Source organism: Pelodiscus sinensis, chromosome 1 (genome assembly GCF_052426305.1).
Source record: "Pelodiscus sinensis isolate ZL-2025 chromosome 1, ASM5242630v1, whole genome shotgun sequence".
NCBI classification, from domain to species: Eukaryota; Metazoa; Chordata; order Testudines; family Trionychidae; genus Pelodiscus; species Pelodiscus sinensis.
The window spans coordinates 317,015,037-317,039,122 of NC_143052.1; the positions used below are offsets into that span (position 1 = coordinate 317,015,037).

The 24,086-nt window shown below is 43.7% G+C and overlaps 1 protein-coding gene across 6 annotated transcripts in view; it reads left to right on the forward strand.

Moving 5' to 3' along the window:
- The window catches only part of EXPH5 (exophilin 5), a 58,917-nt gene that overhangs the window by 12,276 nt on the left and 22,555 nt on the right, over window positions 1–24,086 (forward strand). Inside the window, exons 2-5 of one of the 6 annotated variants that reach the window (XM_089775642.1) lie at window positions 4,614–4,810; window positions 16,154–16,311; window positions 18,911–19,067; window positions 23,860–23,914. In XM_089775642.1, the coding sequence (XP_089631768.1) occupies window positions 18,928–19,067; window positions 23,860–23,914 (195 nt within the window). In that variant the 5' untranslated portion in view covers window positions 4,614–4,810; window positions 16,154–16,311; window positions 18,911–18,927. Of the gene's footprint in view, window positions 1–4,613; window positions 4,811–16,153; window positions 16,312–18,910; window positions 19,068–20,624; window positions 20,965–21,019; window positions 21,171–23,859; window positions 23,915–24,086 lie in introns of those variants that run through there. The other 5 variants (XM_089775641.1, XM_089775645.1, XM_089775643.1 and 2 more) reach the window with 5 other exon arrangements.

A 24,086-nucleotide genomic window follows, 5' to 3' on the forward strand; every position in this document is an offset into this window, starting at 1 on the left:
AAATTTCATTTTTTTCTGATGTGAGAAAAAAATTAAAACATTTTCGAGGGCCCCTAAAAGTATTGTGGGCCCTATGCACTGTGCCTAATGGATAAGTTGGCCCTGACGGAACAACCGGATTTGCTCCGACCCCACAGACAGAGACAATTACCTATAGGATCTTTACAGAGCATTCATAAAACTGAGATACCCACCTGGGGAAGTGAAAAAACAAATTGACAGCGCCAAAAAAGTACCCAGACATGAACTACTTCAAGACAGACCCAAAAGAGAAAATAACAGAACTCCTCTTGTTGTTACTTACAGTCTACAACTCAGACCCCTCTAATGCATCATATATAATCTACAACCCATCCTGGAAAATGATCCCTCGCTCTCAGAGGCCTTGGGAGAAAAACCTATTCTTGCTTAAGGACAACCCCCTAACCTGAAACGTATTGTGATAACTATGCCACACAACCACATCATAAGCCTACAGGAAATCGGCCCTGCAACCAGAAAAAATGCCAACTCTGCCCACATATCTACACTGACAAATTGACCATTGGAGCAAACACCACAAGCTACAAAATCAAAGGATCATTTGACTGCTCCTCTAGTAATTTGATCTACGCCATCAAATGCTAACAGTGCCCCTCTACTATATATATTGGTCAAACTGGACGTTCTCTACGGGAAAGAATCAATGGACACAAATCGGATATACGTAAAGAAAATACTCAGCAGCCAGTGGCAGAACATTTCTGTTTACCTAACCATAATCTCACAGATCTGAAGGTGGTGGTCTTGTCACAGGCCAGCTCCTCAAGCCAAATACACAGGAAAAGCTTGGAATTACAATACATATGCAAATTCAGTGCAGTTACTAATGGACTTAATCAAGATATGGGGTGGTGGACCCTTTATCACTGAAGGTGCTAACAGCTTTCTGAATGGCATCCTTCCTGCCTTACCAATCTATCCACTGACTTTGATCTTTATCTATTCTGGTTTAGCACCCTTTCTCCTGATACTTTGTGTAGAGGTAGGGGGGTGGGTGACAGAGCATCTGTCTCCCTCCTCCACCCCTCTTCCCCTCTCCTATTTATTTCGAGTTTTCTTATCCACTAGTCATAACTCCGGTCATCTGAAGAAGTGGGCGGTGCCCATGAAAGTTCATGATACCATCTACATGTTTTGTTAGTCTATAAAGTGCTACCAGACCATTTGCTTGTTATCAGCAATGCTTCTGTTTTCTTCCACTTTTAATATTGATAAAAATGTTAAATAGCATATGACCAAGAACTAATGCCTGCAGCACCCCACTGGGAACACCTGCTTGATGATAATTATTCCCAACTTACAGTTGCATTTTGAGATCAGGTTTTTAATTTAATGTCATGTTAATTTTACATAATTCCAGTTTGTTAATCAAAATATTGTGCTGTACCAAATCAAATATCTGAGAACTATATTATGTCAATATTATTACTTTTATCAACCAAACTTTAATTTCATTAAAAAAAATCGAGTAAGTTTGACAGGATCTATTTTCTGTAAACCCTCATGTTGATTTGCATTAATGATGTCCAACTGCTTCAGGAGAGCCTGCTGTTAATGCTGGTTTTTAATATGTCTTGCAACACTGAGGAAGGTCAAAAAGACTGGAAGAAGGCTAATGTTGTGCCAATATTTCAAAAATAAATAGGTCATTGTAAGACCTGCTAGACTAATCCTGATCCTGGGCAAAACAGAGCACTGATGGGACTCTCTCCATCAAGAATCAGCTCTTCTAAAATTCTTGCATACAAGTTATCTAGAACTGTTAACTTTTAAATGTTAGAACAGCAGCTACTGAAGTTAGACATCTTCTGGAGATACTAATGGAAAGGAAACGGTGTTATATGATTAGACTCTTTCCTCAGATACATACCAGAAATGTATATTGAACCCTTTTATGTTTTTTCCATTATTATTTGTGATTTCACCATTTCCGTTTAATGGGTCAGAATGACTAGGATTTTTTTGTTTCTAATACACTTAAATTCTGTATTATTCTTAATTAACTCTACTGGCTGCAGATTTCCTCTCATTTCCCTTTACTTCCATTATAAATGTTCTGCAGTTTCTAGCCTTTGGTTCATATTCATCATTATCAATTCCCCTTTCTTCCATTTTTTTAAATATATGTTACATCTGCCTTTACTTAACCTCTAAACCAGGTTGTTGTTTTTTAACCAGTATTGCCGCCTTCCTTGATTGTGGATTTTAAGACATCTTGCAAAGTATTTTTAAACAATTTGTTTAGATTTTTCTGATTTCATTTTTTCCTTCCCAGATTTAGTTTAATTGTTCTCAGATTTTATAAAATAAAAAGTACAAAGTGTATATATTACTGCATATGCTAAGTCAGTGGTCTCCAACCTTTTTACACCAAAGATCACTTTTTAAATGACAGACCAAGCCAAGATCTACTGCCCCGCCCCTTCCTTGAAGCCCCGCCCTTTCTATTCTCCTCCTCCTCCATCACTTGCTATCCTCAATCCTTATACTGCTGCTTTTTTTTCTTTTTTTTTAATTCTTCTGTAGGAAGAGGTTTTTCCAACATTTGGCCTGTCTAGACTGGACCAAATGTCAGAAAAAAAAACCCCTTCTTTTGGAAACCACCTTATTCCTTGTGGAAAGAGAAATATAGGGGTGACTGAAAGAGCCTGTTTGCTCTTCCACTAAAAAAAGCGGAAGAACAAACGCAACCCTGGATGCAGAAGAGTTTTTCTGGGATATCTCCAGAATCCTGAATAACTCCTGCAGTCTAGCTGGACCCTTGCTGTGTTGAGACAGGATATGTAGTCTCTGGGGTGGGAATGAGGGATTTGGGTGTGGGAAGAGGTGAGAGGTGCAAGCTCTGGGAGGAAATCTGGATGCAGGAGGAGGTGGAGAAGGGGACACTGGCTCGGGGAGGGGGCTCTAGGCTGGGCAGTGTTGGGATACTAAGCAAGCCACAGGCTTGCGGATGTGAGGGTGCAGGAATTTGGGTTGGGGTATGTGAGGGGCTCAGGGCAGGGGGTTCTAGAACAAGATTGGGGGCAGGGAGTTCCCTACATCAGCCACAGAGGGAAGCCTCCGACCCGCGCTCCCTCCAGACTGACCGCAGGGCAGCCAGGCTGGAGCGAAGAGAAGCGGCTGCCTGGCCAGCTGGCAAGGGCGCTCAGCCAGGGTGCACCAAGCTCCACATGAGCAGGCGCAGAGGGGAAGCTGCCCAATCAGCTGGAGCGCAGTTCAGCCTCCTCTGGGCTGAACACCACAGCCAGCTGGCCAGGCAGCTTCTCCTCTGCGCCAGCCCACGTGGAGTGTGGTGCATCCTGGCTGAGTGCCATGGCCAGCTGGCCAGGCAGCCGCTTCTCTTCCCTCCAGCCCAGCTGCCCTGCGCTCAGACCAGGGAGTCTGCACCTAGCTCCAAGCTTCCCTGGCTGAGCACAGGGCAGCCGGCTGGGAGCGAAGAGAAGCGGCTTCCCGGCCAGCTGGCCATGGCGCTCAGCCAGGGTGCACCAAGCTCCACGTGGGCAGGCACAGAGGAGAAGCCGCCGATCAGCTGGAGCGTGGGACAGCCTCGTTCAGCTGAAAGCCACAGTCAGCTGGCTGGGGTGCTTCAGCCCTCCAGACCTCCCAGCTCCCACCATTCCTCACAGCTCTTCACCTGTGTTGTTGCTCGGAAATCTAATGTAAATGTACTGCGCAGGTGCGCAGTTCAGAGAGGGCTCGAGCTACTCTTAGAGCCTCTGAGATCTACCGGTAGATCGTGATCTACTGGTTGGTGACCATGGTGCTAAGTGTATATAAGCTACCTGCATGGTAGAACAGGGATTTGTTATGATTTCCAAAAGTATATTATCTACCAAGATGGTATTTTGCTTATGCAAAACCTTTTCTCATGACCCAGTAACAATTCATTAGACTGAAAGAACAGACATGTCTTTTTACATACAAATCAAAAACATTACAAGGAATATTATCTGAGAGAGTCACTTCTAATCAGTCAGATTATGTTAATAGCTGCATCACCTTGACTACCATTCAAAATCTACACACCCACGCAACATATTTTGAGATTATAAATATCCTTCCCCTCAACTGTATCATGAACCTGTAGTAGTTTTATTACTATCTGCTATGTAGCTTGTGAACATTTTTAGTCATAGGCAGTATCATAACAAGTATGATACGTGAGCCATGCTACACAGCCTGATTTTTCCCATCCTGTAGCTCCTATAATACCTATGCACAGACAAATGAGAATCCAGCCCATCTTCTGGAAAGCAGCTGATAGCTGTGGCATTAGCCCTTAATGACCTATCACTCAAGAGCTTGTGTTTTTGTTTAATCTATACATAGGTCCAGTAAAAACATACTCTGACATCAACATGGCACAAAATAACTTCTTCACTGCAACCTGTAACTGACCACACAATATAAAATGTGAAGAAGAGTTGTGTGGCTCAAAGTCTAGTCTCTCTCCAACCAAAGTTAGTCCAATAATATCTTTTAGATATTACTTCATTCACCTTGTCTTGCACGAGGTAGTAAGATTCAGATGTCAAGATTCAGTGATAAACAGTTCCTCTCTGTTCTTTCAGCCTCTAGTACTGAAGTGTTTTTGTGTGCCGGAAGATTTCGGAGACAGCTGCAGCTTGAGTTGGGTGATGAATACACTTCGAGCTTCTTATTTTGTAGTGTTCTGTGCTTAAAGACTGGCATTATTTGTCAAAGAATCTGAGCTCCGGATTCCTTAGCCTCCTCTGTGAACTCTTGCTCCTGGAGCAGTCATTCAAAGGTAATTTGTGTGCTCTCCCTGGGAATGAATCTAATTTCTTTCTCCTGTAGCTGCCCACTGGCAGCTTGTTATGAAGTCCCAATAGTCCCCACTTCAAATCAATCTCTCTGCCTGTGTTCTTGCCCAAGGGAATAGACAGCAGTTCAGGAAGATGGAGTTTTGGGCTTACATACAGGAAAAATAACTGCTAGAATCAAATGCCTGCCGTGAAGAAACTGATAAATATGATTGAATATTCTGAGTTGCCACTTTGAAGTAGGTTGGGGGAAAATGCAGCTAGCCTATTCTCACTCTCACTACAATGGGCTCATGGTAAAATATGAGCCAAAGGTTGCTACAAATTGCAAGGTGTAAACATGCTCCTGTGGTTAAAACTTAGAGGGACTCCAGAGATAATATTTCATTTACATCAGTGCTGTAATAGTGTAGTTTTCTGGAGTCAGTTCCTTTAGGTTGATTAAAATTTAACCTGTACTTTTACCGAGTTAGGTTTTATCAGAATACAGTCAGCATTAAATGTATAAATTTGTGATTGGAGAAAGCATGCCTATTGTTCACGCACACACTGCTCTGTCCCCCAAATGTTCTGGCATCTGCCTGGTATGAGGTATCTCTGAATATTCCTTCGCTCTAAGGATTCTGAACCTTTTGTAATGTGCAGTAGCAGCTTTTATGGTCTTAGATAAGAGGTCTTCAACCTTTTTAAGCATGAGATAACTTTTTGAATTTAAGTGCAATCCACGATCTACCTCAAATATAAATACCCTTTGCCCCACCTCCTTGGTGTCCCTTCTCCAAGGCTCTGCCCCTGCTCACTCCATCCTCCCTGCCTCCCCCAGCCTTCCTCCCTTTCATCAGGCAGGGGCTGCGGGATGGGGTGCAGGCTCTGGTCTTGAATTAAGGGATCTGGAGTGTGAGGAGCTGTGAGCTGAGCTTAGGGTAGGCAGTTGGGGTGTCAGAGGGGGTTCTAGGTGGAGTCTCTGGGAGGGTATTTGGATGCAGGGGTACTCGGGGCTAGGAGTCTGGGGTGCGGGGGGGTTCATGACTGGGGTAGGGTTTCAGGAAGTGCGCTCCAAATGGGCACTGCTTACCTTGGGTGGTGGGGCTAAGGCAGGCTCACCCTGCCCTAGCCCTGCACTGCTCTCAAAAGCAGCCAGCAAACTCCATCCCAAGTCCTGTTGTGCCCTCTCTCTGCTCTGTGGAGATAGGATACAGGGTGGGAGAAGGGAGTGCCTTGACTTCAGCACTCTCCTCTCCCTCCCCTGCCTTGCACAGCAAGCAGGAGGCTCTTGGGGATGGGGGGAGGCGGCTCCAAGGCAAAAGTCAGGAGATGAGCAGCAGTAGGGGGAGGAGCATCTGAAGTGCCAACACTTGATAGCCTCTTGGCCGAACCAGTCAGGATCGCCTGTCAGAGGCTCCAAGATCTACCAGTAGATCCCGATCTATTGGTTGGTGACCACTGTCCTAGATCATTAAGGAAAATATCTTGTCAGATACTTTGTGATAATTTTTTTTTTTAACAAGGGACCTGGGGTGGAGGAGAGAATATAGAGGAGGTCTAAGGGGCAGGGAAGGTAGTGCTTCTTTCACTAAAATATTCTCCACCCCAATCCATGAGACTTGCTACAGATGCTTAATGTGAGCAGGGCTCTGCAGTTTTAGTGCTAGGATGGGAGGCGGGGGTGGAGAAAACCCTTACCTGTAGCATTCTCTCTCTGAGGAAGCAATTATTTGTTCAAATAGCCACACCAAAGCCCTGGTCCAAACTACAGAGTTAGGTTGATGTAAGCAGAGTTGTATCTTGACCCAACTCTGAGGTCTGGTCTACATTATGGGGGTATGTCAAAGTTAGCTACATCGAGTCGACATGTTCATCCTAAAAATCTAAACCAGTGGTTCCCAACCTTTTTTATATTGTGGACCGGTGAACCCATTCACAAACTTTTGGTGGATTGGCAAATTTTGCGTATTCATTATGCAAATAATGAATATTTAAATATGCAAAATGTTACTGGTCCACCAAAAGCCCCATCTGTCAGAGCCATTGCAAACAGCCGGCTTCAGCTCCAGCAATTACCGTGTGGCAGGTGGCTAGTGTGGCTGAAGCCAGCTGTTTGCAGCAGCTCTGGGGGCCAGGACTGCAGTACACCCTGGCTCTCTGAGGTCCCCAGTGCCAGCCCTAATCCCTGGAGCTCCCCACCCCTCCACTATCCTCCAGTGCCAGCCACTAACCCCAGTGTCCCCTGCATCCAACTCCCTCCCCCCCCATACCAACCCCCCATCCCAAACACTTCAGTGCCAGCTCCCTGGCCTTTACAGCCTCCCACAAGACCCCCCCCCCAGTGCCACCCTCCTGTTTCTAGAGCCCCACTGCACCCAACCCCTTCTGACTCCCCCCAATCCCTATAGCCCCCCAGTACTAGCCCTGTCCCCATAGCCCCCTAGTGCCAGCTCCACAGCCCAGATTCTCCAGTGCCTCTGTGTCAGTCCCTGCCTCTTAGACCCCCTCACCCCCAGAGTCCTCTAGCACTAGCCCTGCCCCCGGAGCCTCCAGTGCCCCCTCACTTAGCCCTGTGCTGCCTCCCAGCCGCCAGCTGAGCACTGCTGCCTGGGTCATGACTGCTTTAAGGCTGATGTGCCACGCTCTGTGTGGCCCTCACTGCACAGCAAACAGCTCTTCCGCATCTGGGAGGAGACTCCTCCTTTCCCCCCACCCAAGACTGGTTGGCTGAGAGGTGGGGCAGGACACGCCTCTCCAACAGCTGCGGCAGGAAGAGAGGCGCTGGGCAGCGTACCCTAGCCCCAGCCTCCAGAGCCACTATAGCCTGGCAGCCAGTGGCTTGCGGCCCAGTGCCGGTCCGTGGTCTGGCGGTGGGAACTGCTAGTCTACTACACCATCAAGCCCCTTCCACTGACCTCAAGTGGAATTTGACTGCTGTACTCCAGCTTGAGGAAAGACGTAGTGCTAAGTTCAACCTACCAAGGTCAAATTTGGGTTAGTGTAGACACCACAACTGTTCAATTCAATGTTCTTGGATTCTGGGAGGTGTCCCAGAGTACCCCAATATGACACACTGGGAAGAAAGTTATGTCTCATGGTTTTCTGAAGAGACCAGAGTCCTTAAAGATACAGGTGTCCTGCACCTTTCCCAGCCATCCCATGTTGATGTTGGGGAAATGGCTCTTGTATCCCATGTTGATGAAATGGCTCTTGTCATCCACTAGTGCTTGCAACACCATCGAGAAATACCCTTGCAGTTTATGTACTCTTTGGCAAGGTGGTCTGCTGCCAAGATAGGGATGTGCATTCTGTCTGTTGCCCCACCACAGTTGGGGAGCCCTATTCTGGCATTTCCCTGCTCATTTCCAAGAGTCACTATCAGAAGGGTATATTGATTGCCCTGGCTACTTCGATCACAACGTTCCCCATTGTAGGTTTACCCACTCTGAATTGATTTGACTAAGGATATTAAAAATTGTGTATTTGTGTAAACGTGTAACCGCTGAAATTTTTAGCCAATACATGTTTAAATGCAGGGAGCAGGCAGGATCTGGTACTTGTGGGGAGCTAATTTTTAAGCCAGTTGCCCCCAGCGCACCTGTCCTGCCTGTACCCCCCATGTTGCCTCTGTGGGAGGCAGCAAGTGGGGGGGGGGGAGAGAGAGCCGGTTTAAAAGGCAGCTCCCCATGGGCACCACATCCTGAAACAGAGGCAGCAAGGCAGGGGTGTGTGTAACCTTTAAGATTAACTGATAAGCTTGGATTTATTGGTTAATCATTTAAGTGGCTACACCCTAACATCCCTATCCTGACTGACTGGTAGCTGACTGCCATTGTAAGCTTCCACAGAGCCATTACCACTTGCTTCTCCACTCTCAGAGCAGGTCTCATTTTGGTATTGCTATGCTTTGTGGTGGAGGAAAGCTATTTTCCAAGTTCCATGAAAGTGAGTCTTATACATGCTAAAGTTTTTGCAGCCACTGGCCCTTGTGCTTTAGCCGCATTACTATCCAGTCCCACTAATCTGTGCTGGTTTCCCAGGACCAGAATTGGTGTCCACCATGTCAGCACGTCAAACTGCTGCCACCATATGCCAGTTGCTCCATTCTGAGTGAGTGAGTGAGAGTGTGTGTGTGTGTGTGTGTGTGTGTGTGTGTGTGTGTGTGGTGCTTTCTCATGCTCTACCTCACACAGGAGGCTCTTGGCTTCACTCTGAACAAGCTCCAGGATAATGTACGAGGTGTATTGCAATGCTTGCCGCAGCACTGTGCAACTGAGTGGGGTCCATGCTTGCCGTGCTATGGTGTCTGCACATATTACCGTGGGAAAGGGGGCAAAATTATTGTTTACCATTGCTTTGAGGGAGGGAGGAGATAAATGCATCCTGGGAGGCTGACATACCCAAAACCACTTGTGACAATGTTTTTGTCCTATCGGGCATTGAGGACCTAATCCAGAATTCACATGGGCATCAGGAACTGTGGGATAGCTACTGTAGCAGGGTACATAAGAATGGCCATTCTGGGTTAGACCAAAGGTCTATCTAACCCAGTATCCTATCAGCTGACAGTGGCCAATACCAGATGCCCCAGAGGGAGGGATCACAACAGGTAACCCTCACGTGATCCCTCCCCGGCTAATAGCCATTGATGGACCTAACCTCCATGAATCTATAGCTCTTTTTTAAACCCTGTTGAAGTTCTAGGCTTCATGCATCCTCTGGCAAGGAGTTCCACAGGTTGACTGTGTGCTGAGTGAAGAAAAACTTCCTTTTGTTTGTTTTAAACCGGCTGCCTATTAATTTCATTGGTGACTCCTAGTTCTTTTATAATGGGAATAAGTAAACAACTTTTCCTTATTCACTTTTTTCATACCAGTCATGATTTTATAGACCTCTATCATATCCCCCCCTTAGTCTCCTCTTTTCTAAGTTGAAAAGTTGAAGTCTTTTAAAATCTCTCTTCATATGGGACCCGTTCCAAACCCCTAATCATTTTTGTTGCCCTTCTCCGAACCTTCTCCAGTGCCAAAATATCTTTTTTGAGATGAGGCGACCACATCTGTACGCAGTATTCAAGATGTGGGCATACCATGGTTTTATATAGAGGCAATAAGATATTCTCTATCCCTTTTTTAATGACTCCTACTTTTTTGACTGCCACTTCACTGAGTGCATGTTTTCAGAGAAATATCTACAATGACTCCAAGATCACTCTCTTGAACAGTTGTAGCCAAATTAGTCCCCATCATACTGTGTATATATAGTTGGGATTATATTTTCCAATGTGCATTACTTTACATTTATAAGATTAAATTTCATTTGTCATTTTGTTGCCTAATCACCTAGTTTGGTGAGATCTTTTTGAAGCACTTCACAATCTGCTTTGGTCTTAACTATGTTGAGCAGTTTGGTATCATTTGCAAATTTTGCCACCTCACTGTTTACCTCTTTCTCTAGATCATTTATAATTCAGTTTAATAGGAGGGTCAGGGCACACCGTTGGGGGATATCACTAGTTACTTCTCTCCACTTGGAAAACTTACCATTTATTCCTACCCTTTGTTTCCTGTCTCTTAACCAGTTATCAATCCACGAAAAGACCTTCCCTCTTATCCCATGACAACTTACTTGACTTAAGAGCCTTTGGTGAGGGACCTTGTCAAAGGCTTTCTGGAAATCTAAGTATACTACATCCACTGGATCCCCCTTGTCCACATGTTTGACCCCCTCAGAGAACTCTAGCAGATTAGTAAGGCGTGACTTCCCTTTTCAGAAACCATGTTGACTTTCCCCCAACAAATTATATTCCTCCATGTATCTGACAATTTTATTCTTTACTATAGTTAAAACTAATTTGCCTGGTACTGATGTTAGACTTGTCTGTCTGTAATTGCCAGGATCACTTCTAGAGCCCTTTTTAAATATTGCTGTTACGTTAGCTATCTTCCAATCATTAGGTATGAAAACCAATTGAAAGGATAGGTTACAAACCACAGTTAATAAGTTCCCACTCCCCCCCCCTCAGTCCTCAAGCTGGTAGTCTGAGTACTGCAGCACTGGTCCCGCTTGCCCTTGCTAGAGTTTGAACTTTCATCCCTTGGCTACCAAGGACATAGGGGCAGGTTCCCCCCAGGTCAGCCTAGGCTGGATAAACAGTCTTTTCCAGTTACTGGCAGGATTCTTAGGCTACCAGGGAAAAGGGAGCCCAAAACCCTCGGCTGGAGAGCCTCATCTCCCTCTTGCCGTTTCTGGCAATGCTGCTGCCATTTCTATTCTCAGTTTTTCTGGGTTTTTTTCCCCTCTTACCTTTTCTGGTTCTCTCGTCATCTGTTCTGGTCCTGCCTCACTCCAACTTTCTCTCCTCTTCTCAGCAGGGAAGACTTTGTTTTAAAAGGCTCTGTGGAAGCCTCAAGTCAGTTCAGCTGGCCCTGATTGATATGCCTCTCTCTGATATGCGACTGTTCTCATCACTAGTCAACTATCCAATAAGCTTATGCTTAATGGATAGTCTACTAGTTGCTTACATCCCTTGTGGGCAGCATATGTGGCACATACTATGTTATGTGGGTCTCATCTAGTACCACCTGTATGGCCTTCAGGATGTCACGTGGGCTATAGCCAAAGGCCTGCAAGCTGAAAACCACAGGCTTGAATGATTACATTTCTCATAAGAATCAAAGCCCTACAAGTAATTGATGCAGATCATCCAAAATAAATACCAATACAAACTTTACACTGTGTTAGTGTGAATGGTACGGTGCATAGTGTTGCCAACTGTCTAATCACACAAACCCAAACACACTTACCCTACTCCTACCCAAGACCTGGCCCCATTCCTTCCATCCCCTCCTTCACTCCATCACTCACTGTCCCCACTCTGTCACTCACTTTCACCAGGCTGGGGTAGGGGGTTGGAGTGTGGGGGAAGTTGTGGGCTCTGGGCTGCGGTCGTGGAATTTGGAGTGTGGAAGGACTGGAGGCTGTACCTCTCACCCCCGAACCTGAGGCAGAGGGGTGTAAGCCTTGGAAGGGAGTTTGGGTGTTGGGGGGGGGATGCAGAAGGGGGTGAGACGTATGGGCTCCAGTTGGGCGATTGTTTATTATCTTGAAGTTCCCAGTTGCCAGTGTAATAGGGCTAAGGCAAGATCCCTGCCCCAAGCTCTGTGTCGCTCCAGGAAGCAGCTGGTAATTTCTCACCAGAGTCACTGCAGAAATTTTTGAAGTGGCCCTGGGCTGTTCCAGGAGGGGCGAGGCCTCTGGTGGAAGGGGTGGGGCCAGGGCACTTCACGTGCTCTCCCCCACCCACAGACCAATCAGGGTCTGCGGGTGGAGAGCACGGAAGTCTTTGCCCCTGCCATCCCGCTGAGAGAACTGCTAGCTGTTCTGAACAGCTGGCAGTTCCCTCTAGGCACCCACACTCCTTGCAGGGCGGGAGAAGTCGTGGCACACTCCCCCCTGCCCCAGGACAATCCGGGCTCGGGTGGGAGGGGAGCATACAGTCTCCTTCCACCCCAGGCCCTGATTGGCCTGGCGGTAGGGGAATGGCAGTACCTCCTCGGGGCCAGATCAGCTACTTGACAGGCTGGATCTGGCTCATGGAGGCCCTTTTGTCCACCTCTGATCTAGACAGTGCTTGGTCCTGCCGTGAGGGCAGGAGACTGGACTTGATGACCTCTCGAGGTCCCTTCCAGTTCTAGTATTTTATGACTCTCAGCAATACAAAAAAAAATTGTAACCCTAACAGTGTATGATTTTAAAATATTATTTGCAATATTGTGTAGTTGGAATGAAACATCAAGATCTATTCATCCAACACACAATAAGCAGAGGGAAGTGCTAGGTGGATTTTTTTTTATATATTATCTTGACGTAGCAGGAGAGCAAATCTTAAATAGACTTAAAAATGGACCCAAAACTTCCAATGATGAGCCCACTGATTCCATGAAAAATTGTCCCACTAAAAAAATTTTTTTTAAACGTATAAATTGATATAAGGAATTCAGATGTCTTTCAGCAACTTTTCTAAATGCTTTTTCTTTTTACCACTAGATGGCAATGTATTGGATAGGATTTGTCTGCCTTTCTTGAACTGTTTTCCTCTTAAAATTAGTCCAAAAATTAAACTGATATATGTAACTTCTGATAAGTAATATTGTTACGTCTTATACAGTAAAACTCCGATGGTCCAGCATCTGATGGTCTGGCACTCCTGATGGTCTGGCACCATCAGGAACCCGGAGGTGCTCCAGGCAGCCGGACCATTGGAGCTGCTCTGCCCCCAGCTTCCCAGATTCAGCCACTGCTAAAACTGACCAGCGGCTGAATTGGGAAAGCCGGGGGCAGAGCAGCTGGGGGCTGCCGGGTTGGTCCCGTAGCGCTGCCCCTCAGGTCTGCGGGACCCAACCCGGCAGCACCCCAACTATCCCAGATTCAGCCACTGCTGAAACTGACCAGCGGCTGACTCTGGGAAGCCCGAGGCAGAGCTGCTTTGCCCCAGGCTTCCTGGAATTAGCCCCTGATGAGTTTCAGCAGCGGATGACTTGGGGACACCTGGGACAGAGCAGCTGGGGTGCTGTCGGGTTGGTCCAGTAGCGCCAACGGTTGGCGCTACCACACCAACCCGGCAACGCCCAAGCTGCTCTGCCCCAGGCTTCCTGGAATCAGCCCCTGATCAGTTTCAGCAGCGGCTGACTTGGGGACCCCTGGGGTAGAGCAGCTGGGGTGCTGCCGGGTTGATCCAGTAGTGCCGCTCCTCGGCGCTGTGGGACCAACCTGGCAGCACCCCAGCTGCTCTGCCCCAGGAGTCCCCGATTCAGCCGCTGCTGAAACTGACCAGCAGCGGCTGAATCAGAGACGCCTGGGGCAGAGCCGGACTATCGGAAGGGGGGTCTATGAGGGGTCTGGGGTGGCATCCCCCCCCACCCCAGGCCCCTCATAGCCCCCCCTTCTGATAGTCTGGCAAATCTGATAATCTGGCACCTCCTGGGTCCTAAAGGTGCCGAATTATTGGAAGTTTACTGTACAAATCAAACTACTTTATACTTTTTCAGATACAATAGAAACGCCTTATAAATGTTCTCATCTTTTAGAACTCCAGCAAAGCAGGTCTATGCTTGTTTCTGAGGCAATTTGTGCTCCTTGTGACTGCAGAATCTCCCCGTATACTGCAGCTAGAGTTCCATGTCTTTATTTCTACTATTTCTCAGATATATTGAATCGTTTGTGTTAAGGTTATATTAGTGAGGTAGTGGAAGTGGCTCATGGGAGCATCTTGTTGAGATTCTTTCAGCAGTTTGACAAGGAAGCAGGGGTGATTTTTCCTTCTTCTGATGGAATTTACCATTTCCCTTAATATTCTTAGTCATGCCCAGGGTTTTCCAAAAAGTAGAGGGCTTTTTGCCTTTGCATCAAATATCCAGTTTTAAAAAACTGAAAGAATTCCTCAAAGGAAATCTCCACAAGCCTCCTTAAAAAGGACTACCCAAATCCTACCTTCCATCAAATGGCATTGGCTGAACAGTGCATGACTCAGTACTGTTTTTGGGAAGCAGTGTGAGTGTTCCCAGCATGTGCACTTTGCCAGTGGTGGTGTTTCCAACAGACAAATGGATAAATAAGTGAATAGATTCCTCATCTCGGAGCACAGGCACACCTGAGTAATAGGATTTGCCACAAGGAGGGAAGATTTTTATGAGCCATTGTTAAAACACTGCCATTCTATCACAAGGCTGCACAGACAAGCTTTTGTCCTATCTGAAATAACATGTGGGTGTGGCATTAACATGCCTCCATCTGTAGCTTAGGCACGTCTTACTTTCAAATTATGTGACCGTAGTTTTGCAATCCAAACACATGATAACAGTTTTGGCCACCTGCTGAGCTGCCTATGGTACCTAGGGTTAGCTATGCAGCACCCTGTTTTTGTTTGTCCTCTTGGGGTAACTTGGCTAGAGGCTTCCTCCTAGCCAACAATACCCTTCCTGGGGATCTGGATTTATTAACAAAAATCATTCAAATCATCCTCAAAATCCCATCAAAACAGCACCTCTTCCATTCTGCCAGTCTGAGGGCTCTTCTTCAGTCCCAGCCTGCTTTTCAGTCACACAGCTATTCCAGTCTCTTCTACCTGAAGTCCTTCCCTGCTCTTCCTAGCACATTGTCACCTGTCTTGCTTCCTGGAGTTTTCATCTTCAAGAATGGGCCCATCTTCCCAATGATGCCTACACTCCATTTTTGAGATGTCAGCAGTCAAACCCTTCTACTCTTCCAGTCCACAATCTTTTTCAGTTCATTGACTTTGGTTTTCAGGACCCAAGCACTTTTCCTGGTCAGGGTCTCCCACAGGAACCTCCTGCTTACAACTTTTCTCTCTAGTTTCCTGCGGCTCATGTAGATGACACCTGTCATCCTTTATGCCCCATAAGAGCTGTTAACGTCGTACAGGTGGGCTGGAGCAGTACCCTCTAAAAGGGCCCAGTCTACTCAGAAACTTGCATCATTCAGGCTTTTTTGTATTTGCACACACTGTTCTGTTAGGTGTCAATAAATATTCTATTCATATGGCCAGTTATTTTGAGTAAAAATTACAGCTGCTATTCAGTTTCCCTTTCAGTTGGGTACCTTTGTCCAGGCCACACTTATAGTTCTAATCCATGCCTAAATCTGCTGTGGAGAAATTAGTAAGTTGTAAATTGGTTATAGACAACATTAAACACCGGCGAGGCAGTAATGAAAGTTAAAAGAATAATAATCTTGTTTAACAGACATTGTGTGGCTGCACAATCTGCATTTAGTATGTATTGCTTTGTTTGTATTACACACCCATAGTTCTAGACAAGGATCCCACGCTGTTAAGTTCTGACACCAAATACTGTACAATATGGCCAAGAACAATTTTTTACTTTTTGTCCCCTACAGAAATGAGGTTGAAAAAAATCACAAAAATGGTTTACTTAAATTATATATTAAAGTGACTGATGTGACAAACCTTTAATGAGTTGTAAGATGTATATGTTTATATATTATGGCTCCAGTTCAAGGCAGATGGCAAACTTAAGCATATGGGTTGTTTCCTGAAGTCACATTTAGACATGTGCTTAAATATCTTGCTGAACTGAGCTTTCAGCTCACTGAAATCAAAGGGAATCATTCCATTGACTTTGATGGATCATGTCCTAATTTTATTTGGTTAGCTTTTTACAAATTGTTTTAAGATACTTTATTTCTACAAATCAAATTGAAGTGTTTCCCCAAAGGAAAGCAGAGTTCTTAGTGGTGAACAGTAATAGAAAGTAAATTTCTAAATCAACAGAAAAAATTGACTGGCATTTGTTTTCTTTTAGCAAACTTCAGAAGAAAAAACAAAATGTAACTGGACTACAGGGGGTGACAGGAGAATGGTTTGAAGAAATACAGAGAAAAAAATTTCGGAATGACATTGACGTCAACAGACTGTTAAAACGGCCACTAGCACATTGGCTACGAAAGACATCAAGAAACGGTGAGTCATAGCAAGTTTTTCAAAACCCTTTCTTCTGTGGTGATCACCAAAACCATGCAGCAAGGCATCTCAAAGTTCATTAACAGAAAAGTTTCTGAAATTGTTTGACCTCTTCTCCCATCAGAGCTCTGCAGGTTACACAGACGTCTGTCATGGATGGTCTAGCTAATACTTAACCCTGCCATGAGTGCAGGGGACTAAACTAGATGAACTCTCAAGGTCCCTTCCAGTCCTATGACTTTGTGCAAATAACACATTTTTGAAGAGAATTGTATTCCTTTGTTGCAAGTTGTGTTAAAAGTACAACTGTGCAACAGATTATGAAGTTCTTGATATTTCCTACCCTAAAGCAGGGGTCGGGAACCTCCGGCCCGGGGTCTGCATCTGGTCCCCAGCTTGCCAGGATCCGGCCCCTGAGGCTCAGGGCTTCTCCCCTCCCCCCCAGCATGGGGAAGCCTGTGCTGGCACTTCAGCCCCCCTGCCACCTCATCCCGGGGCTGGAGCACATAAAATCTACTAGCCTGGGATTCCCTAGTCTCTGGTGTGTGAGGGGAAAGCGGGGACTGTCTTTTTCCTTCTCAGTCAGGGGTCATGTCAGTAAATGTTTGGTTTTTTTTGCTTTCACTTGTATGTGGTCCCTGACCCATTTTTCTGTGGGTCAGTGGCCCCCAACCCAAAAAAGGTTCCCCACTCCTGCACTAAAGTTATAATAATTGAAAAGCTTATAAACAAATAGCTATTATATCTATTACCTGATAAAGAATGAGTATTAGCTTCATATAGACTGCATTAGTTCCACAGAAATAAATATCAACAGTAAACATAGTGATCACAGTCAACCTTACTTTTTCTGAAACAGATGAGGGAAATGGATGTAACATTAGATAAGTGAGGGTCAGAGAAGGAGCATTGATGTCGGGGGACAATTTTGGATAATCAAGATTTGGATGAAAGAGTTTTGAATGTATTTGAATAAAAGCTTGACTGATTTACACAGGATTAAGATGAGTGCACATGTCAGATTACCACGGTGGCAGAGAGACTTCCCAGAGGCATCTTCCGTGCATGCTGTTGCCCATCAGATTTCAACACGCTCAATGTGCCTATCAAATTTGCCGTTCTGTAGTGTCTCTCCCATTCTCCCTCCATGTGGTTCTCATGAATATATCTTTATTTTCCATTCACATTTCTATCTGGTATAATTTTTTTTTCATGTGCCATCCCTTGCCACAAATATACATCATCACACTCTGCTCACAACAGCTGGAGCCAGCATTTTGGGAAATAGAAGTACATTTCCACAGAGAGGCCATTTACCAAAAATGTCACCAAAAGGCCACAAAGAGGCGTATGTAACACTTCAGATATCATGGTTATGGTCATCAAAAGGAGTCAACTTTCTGTACCATTAAGTCTGCCTGTCAGTGAGGTACAAGTTATATACATTACAGCCAAAAATGAAACCCTATGACAGGCACTTTTCATTTAATTGAGAGACCAGCTCCAGAATTAGGGGTGCCCGCCACAGACAGGAAGCTGCTCCAGCCTGGCAGGGCCCACAATGGGCAGAGGTTGCCGCAGCTAGCTGGATCTGTCTTTGTCCACAGAGTGGGGTGGCTTCATATAGACTGCAACGGGCAAGGGAGAGACCACTCCAACCCACTGGGAATGGAGCAGCTCCCCTCCTTATACGATCTTTAATCAGCTAAACATAATGTTTAACCATTTTACCAATTAAACAGGATTTTACATCTCTACCCAGAATATTGCTATTGCCTTGCACAGTTTTGTATCAGCTGATTGTATTTAGCTATGTATCCATTTCTAGAATGCATTTTCCTGACACCAGTACACACACACTCATTTCAGTGCTGCTGTTTTCTCTCACATGTGATGATCTAAGATTGAGGAGAGAGTATTTTCAATTTTTCAATGGTATCTTGTTATCTAACTGTTGGTTTGCTTCCCTGGTTCCATTTGGCACCTCTTACCAGCATGGTGTTTATAGTATGCATTACTATGGAATCTGAGTGCCTCACACATTTGAAAATTCAACCTGTTATGGATCTCTGGTGAAAATGTTCAGAAATGACTAGTAATTTCAGGTGTTCACCTGAAGACACCTTCACCTGGTCTTGACTTTCACAGAGTGGGTGCTCAACAATGTCTGACAGTCAGGCTCATTTACTTATGTTGGGCACCCAAGCATGGATGCATCCAAAATCATTGGTTCCTTTTGAAAATGTGTCCGTATTTCCTCCACCTGCCATTCTCCAGTTAGAAACCAAAAGCCAACATGTCACTTTGCTCTGTCAAAAGAAATCAGTGGTAGTCTGAAAACGTAAATTGGAAACTGGAAATTTATATTGCATAAACATTATGTGGGAAATACAACTTTATGTGGGAAAAATTTGCTGTGTCAATAAAGAATCACACAAAAAAAATGTTTGCTTAATTTAAAGGACATCTTTAATTACAGCTTATTGCCTGCCTTTATCAGACAAGCAAAGATGTAGCTTTTTTTTTGTATATTTTAGAAATTTAGATTTAATAAGAACTGGAAACTAATCAAATAATCGCAACATTTTAATATTTTTAGATCCTAACGAGTTTAAAATGTCATCTCTCCCAAATCCACAAGCACAAAAGAATGTCTCATCTTCCATTCTTGGATTCAGAAGTCCTTTTGCTTCACTCTTCTCCTTCAAAAAATCAAGGAAGCACAATTTAAAGCATCAAACTCAGCAGCAGCCCCGGTGAGCTATACATACTATGTGTTCATTTTACTTCTTAGTGTAGTTAAAAAGAATTGTTTCCTGCCTCACTTGTAACTGTGTGTCCATTTAAATTAGATGATTCTCTAGCCTACTGGGACATATAAAAAGCATTAGGAACATGATTTTATATGGTTATGTAATGCACAGTTGTCAGTTAAATGTCAGAAAGAATAAAGATTAAGCAGAAAGTAAGGGTCAAAGTCCCATCCTTTTATAAGTGATAGAAATGTAGCCGTGTTAGTCTGGTGTAGCTGAAACAAAATATAGGACTATGTAGCACTTTAAAGACTAACAAGATGGTTTATTAGAGGATGAGCTTTCGTGGGCCAGAGCCACTTCCTCAGATCAAATAGTGGAAGAAAATAGTCACAATATGGTTGTGACTATTTTCTTCTACTATTTGATCTAAGGAAGTGGGTCTGGCCCACGAAAGCTCATCCTCTAATAAACCATCTTGTTAGTCTTTAAAGTGCTACATAGTCCTATATTTTGTTTCATCCTTTGATAACATTTCATTTGCTCAGGCTTTGTATGAAAGCTACATGGTTATTACAGTCTTTGGCATGTTGCAGTGGCTATAGCCGCTTATGACCCATCTCCAAGGGCCCTGAATAATAGATACACAGGCAACATCTCACTATCCAGCCCCAATTTGTGGTGCAATGCTTGTTTCTTTACATTGATCAATGGTTGGTATCCACAATTGTGGATCGTTGACCCAGCGTGTGAGATGCTTTTCATATCAGGGTTCACCTTTCTGTTGTGTTTGACTAGTGTATGAACTTTGCTTGTAAGCTGTTTGGGGGCAAGGACTGTTGTTTTGCCCTGTGTTTGTATAGAGTTTAACAAAGCAGGGCCTGACTGGGGACTCTAGATGCTATAATAATACAAATAACATGAGAAAACAGATACAACAGACTGGTAGAAGGGGAAGCACAAGGTGGTAATGAGGCAGTACTGGTCAGCCTGTTTAAGCAGTCATTTCAGCACACCAGCTGACTAACGGTGAGTTTTTGTATGCCAAACAGAGGAGAGTGTGGGGTTTAAAGAGGGACAATGAAGTAGCCTTGCAACTGTTTCTAGAGAGCTCCTGTCATGTTATCAGGGCAGCATGACACAGAGCAACAAGGTAAAAATAATTGAAAATTACTGGCTCTCTTTGAGTGCAGGAGGCCGCTTGGGACATTCTTCCCCTGCTGCATCTGGTTGGGATGGGGGAGGCGCGAGGATTTAAAGTCGCAGTAACTTTTTTTTTTTTTGGTGCGGTGTGTGTTTGTTTTGCTCAACAACTTTGGTTTTCCCCCGTTTTTATTTTGTTGTTTTTTTTTCTTGACCAATTTTTTTTCCCACCATGTCTGGTATTTTTTGTGAAACTATCTGGCAACCCTAAAAAGAGTATTTATATAACTGAGAAGCAGTAGGGCTTCAGGAGGGGTATATGTTGGTGTGAGATTAGTCTTAAGGGGGTGAGCTCAATTGAAAGCAAAGCCTAGGGGGCTTCAGATTATGGCCTCTTCAGTTTGGCAGACTTTACCAGTATTAATGTGATTTTTTTTTTAAACAGTAGAATATGCATATGTAGATTTTTTTTTTCAACGTAAAATGTATAAATTAGGTCTTGGATTCAGATCTTGACTCATTACGAGGCAGAATTTGAAAAATAAACAGCAAGGTTGTGATGTGAAGCTGAGCCAATAGCTAAATAGCCTAGTCATGTCTCCCTATTGAAAATTGCTCCACCCTCTCTAGGTGTTGTCTTGGCATGTGACTTGTTTTATGTGTAGACAAAGCATTAAAAATACTTTGCTTGTCACCAGTTAAAAGCTCTTTGGAGAGTAAATGACATACAATAGGCACCAACAGCAAAGTAAGTCATGTAAGTAATTTTGACTGGTAGAAGCCTGTAAACAACTAGGCAGTAGTGATTGTTTAGATGGTACTTTCTTTTTTGCACAGAAGGGACAGTCTCACCTGCTGTTGTGGTGTTTTGCTGTGGGAAAAGTTATGGAAGGCTACAAAAAAAGTCTATGTACATGGTGCTATTTAAGAGACTAACTTTGGTTTGTAACACCTAAGTTTTCAGTAAGTAAAACCTGTGATTGTTTTTGATTCCAAGTATTTGATGTTTAAAGTTATTCTTACCTTATTCTTACAGAATGTTTAAATAGTGTTACATTTAAAAAGCACTTAGTTTTACTTAACCATGTGTTTTGAACATGCTCACGTAATTTGATTGTTTTGTAGCTTGGTAGTGTTTAATGCTTAGAATACTAGAAGGAAATAGATTGCACGCTGACCAAGAACCTGGTCACTGGCCTTTGTAGACTAGTGCTTGACTGAAACTAACAACTTGCTGCAGAATCGCTGATGGAGTCATTGTGTATTATTAAATGCAATCTCACTTTTAATGTTGCACTCTTTAATAGTCTGTCTAGCTGCAGCGTACCTAATTTCATGTTGGTGGGGGGGACACAAAGAGAGAGAGGGAGTGTGTGTATAGACTGTTTAGTAATCAAAAGAAGTCAAATGATTTCTGGTTTCTATGGTAATGAGTTTAAGAAATACTTGCCTGTAGCAAAACAAACCTTGAATTTCAAAATGCTGACAAACTGGATGGAGTTCTGAGTAGAGCAATGAGGATGGTTTAGGGGGCTGCAGGGGTTGATGTAGGAGAGAAGATTATAATAATCTTATTATAATTTTACAAGGAGACAACTAAGGAGGAACACTGTCCTCTATTACTTAAAATGTGTTAAGAACAAGGATAGGGAAGAATTATTTAGGATGGTGCAAGGAGGTATAAACAGGAAAAATGGGATGAAAATTTGATCAGAATATATTTTTTTAAAGCCCCAAATCTTTCTGGTGGCTAGATGTGCTGGAAAAGGAATTGTGGATGTCCCACTGCTTTGAATAATTAAAATTGGTCTGGAACAGCACTTGCAAATATGTTGTATAGAACAATTCTCCATGTATAAAATTGAAGTGGCCAATAGATTATTTTTCCCTCATTTATTCCATCCCCTAATGGAATAAGACTTGAGATTGGTGTTGTGTTTTATAAACAAACAAGCTCATTACAGTTGGTTTGAAATAAATTATTGTAAAGTCTCTAAAATACCACAAGCTCAACTCGGTACATTGTGTTAAGTGATGATACATGCTTAGCATCATTGTAGCTTAAAGCATAAGTTAAATATGTTTTTGAGATCTGATTCTGAAAACCTTACACACTCCGAGTAATAACTCCATTGACTTCAATGGGAATAGTAACAGGATTAACTGCTATCAAGCAAAGTTAAGGAGTGGAGCAGGCAAAACCCATGGAAATCAAAAGGGAATTTTTCCATAGAATTCAGAGGTTTTGGATGATGCCCTATATGAGGGAGGGATCCTGATGTTAATGTTCCCTATTGCAAAACCACAAATACTGTTCTTGACTGTTCTTCCCTGCCTGCAAGCGCATTACAAACACATGACACAGCACATTGGGAAGACAGACTTGGATACACTGAACATGTTGACAAGCCAGTTTATACCTGCTGCTGAAGCACAATAAAATAATTTAGTTCAGTCAGTGAAAGCCTTAAGAACCAAAAGGAAATAACTGTAAAAAATAACTTTGAGACAGGATTGACTACAAAATAATGAAAAGAATAAGTAAAACAAAGCCCTCCAGAAGGAGGGCTGAAGAGTTAAGAGCAACCACAAGCAAGGCAAACTTATTTTCAGTGCCCTTTTGGGCAGGGGAATAGGCATGTTAATCTTTAAACAAAGGTATGCAAGTGGGAGAAGGAACCATATCTTACTGTGATATAGGGTTCATTTCCTTACTGAATTGGGAGCATTTTTTTTACCTGTATGGAAACAAATCAGTCTTGTTTCACTCATGCGAGTAACCCCATTTAAATCAGTTGCACTTCTCTTTTGCTTTGATTATTTATTTAGATGTATACACTCATTCCATTCACAGGAATGCCCAACCTTTGCTCTCTGCACCCCTGGATACACACACAAAAATTACAATTCTAAAAAGACACAATCCTTTCTCATGGCCAATAAATAACATTAATGCAGTAGCTGAAAAATGACTGAAGAACCTTACAAGGACTCCCACCAGAGTCCTGGCAATCCTTCACAACCTGGAGAAATTGTTAGGCCTTGCAGTCTGTACTGAAAGTTGAAAAATTAGGATTATTTTAGACTGGTGAGAGCAAATTCCCCAGGACTTTACAGAGAACAGTCTGCCGGCTTCCCCTCTTTCTTATACAGGTGGGATGCCCCAGTCATCTCCACTATGGCAATATGGGACAATAAAAGAGGCAGTCTTTCCAATAATAGGTCTCAGGCCATTTTGAACGTTATAGGTCATAGTACCAAAACCTTCGGTTCTTCACAGTACTTAAGTTCTTGTCATTTGGGAAATGAACTAAGATTGCAAAATTACCTTTTCTATTAGAATGACAGACCTGGAGTTACCTGAAAGTATGCTATTACCACAGTGTAAATGCCACTAATCTGAGGTCTCTTCTTGGCTGTTCACTTGGAACATTCACAAGCTGCAGATTTGAGCAACCTGACAGGTGGAAAAAAATGGTATCCTAAGATATATTTGAAAAACAGCATGTGACAGTCTCTGTGGACTCTTCATAAAAAGTATTTTCAGAAGCTTCTAGCTGGGTATTAAAAGGAAGTAAGCTGGCTATTTATTCCCTTGTAAAATTTTATTGCGTTCATCTTCTCAAAGCAGCAATTTAAATTCTTTTCACAGATATGACAGCTTTGCTTTGGGCGCCCAGACTTCCAAAGTTGAGGATATGGCACACGTAAGTAGCTCGGCAACTTTATTGTCAAGAATGTTTAAAGCAAAGGAACATTCTGAATGTTAGTTCACTGTCTTTTTAGAGTAGACATTATGCCCATCTAGCTACTTATTTAAGCATGAATTGTGCAATTCTGTATTTAAACACTAGGGAAAAATAATAAGTAGTGGGAGCC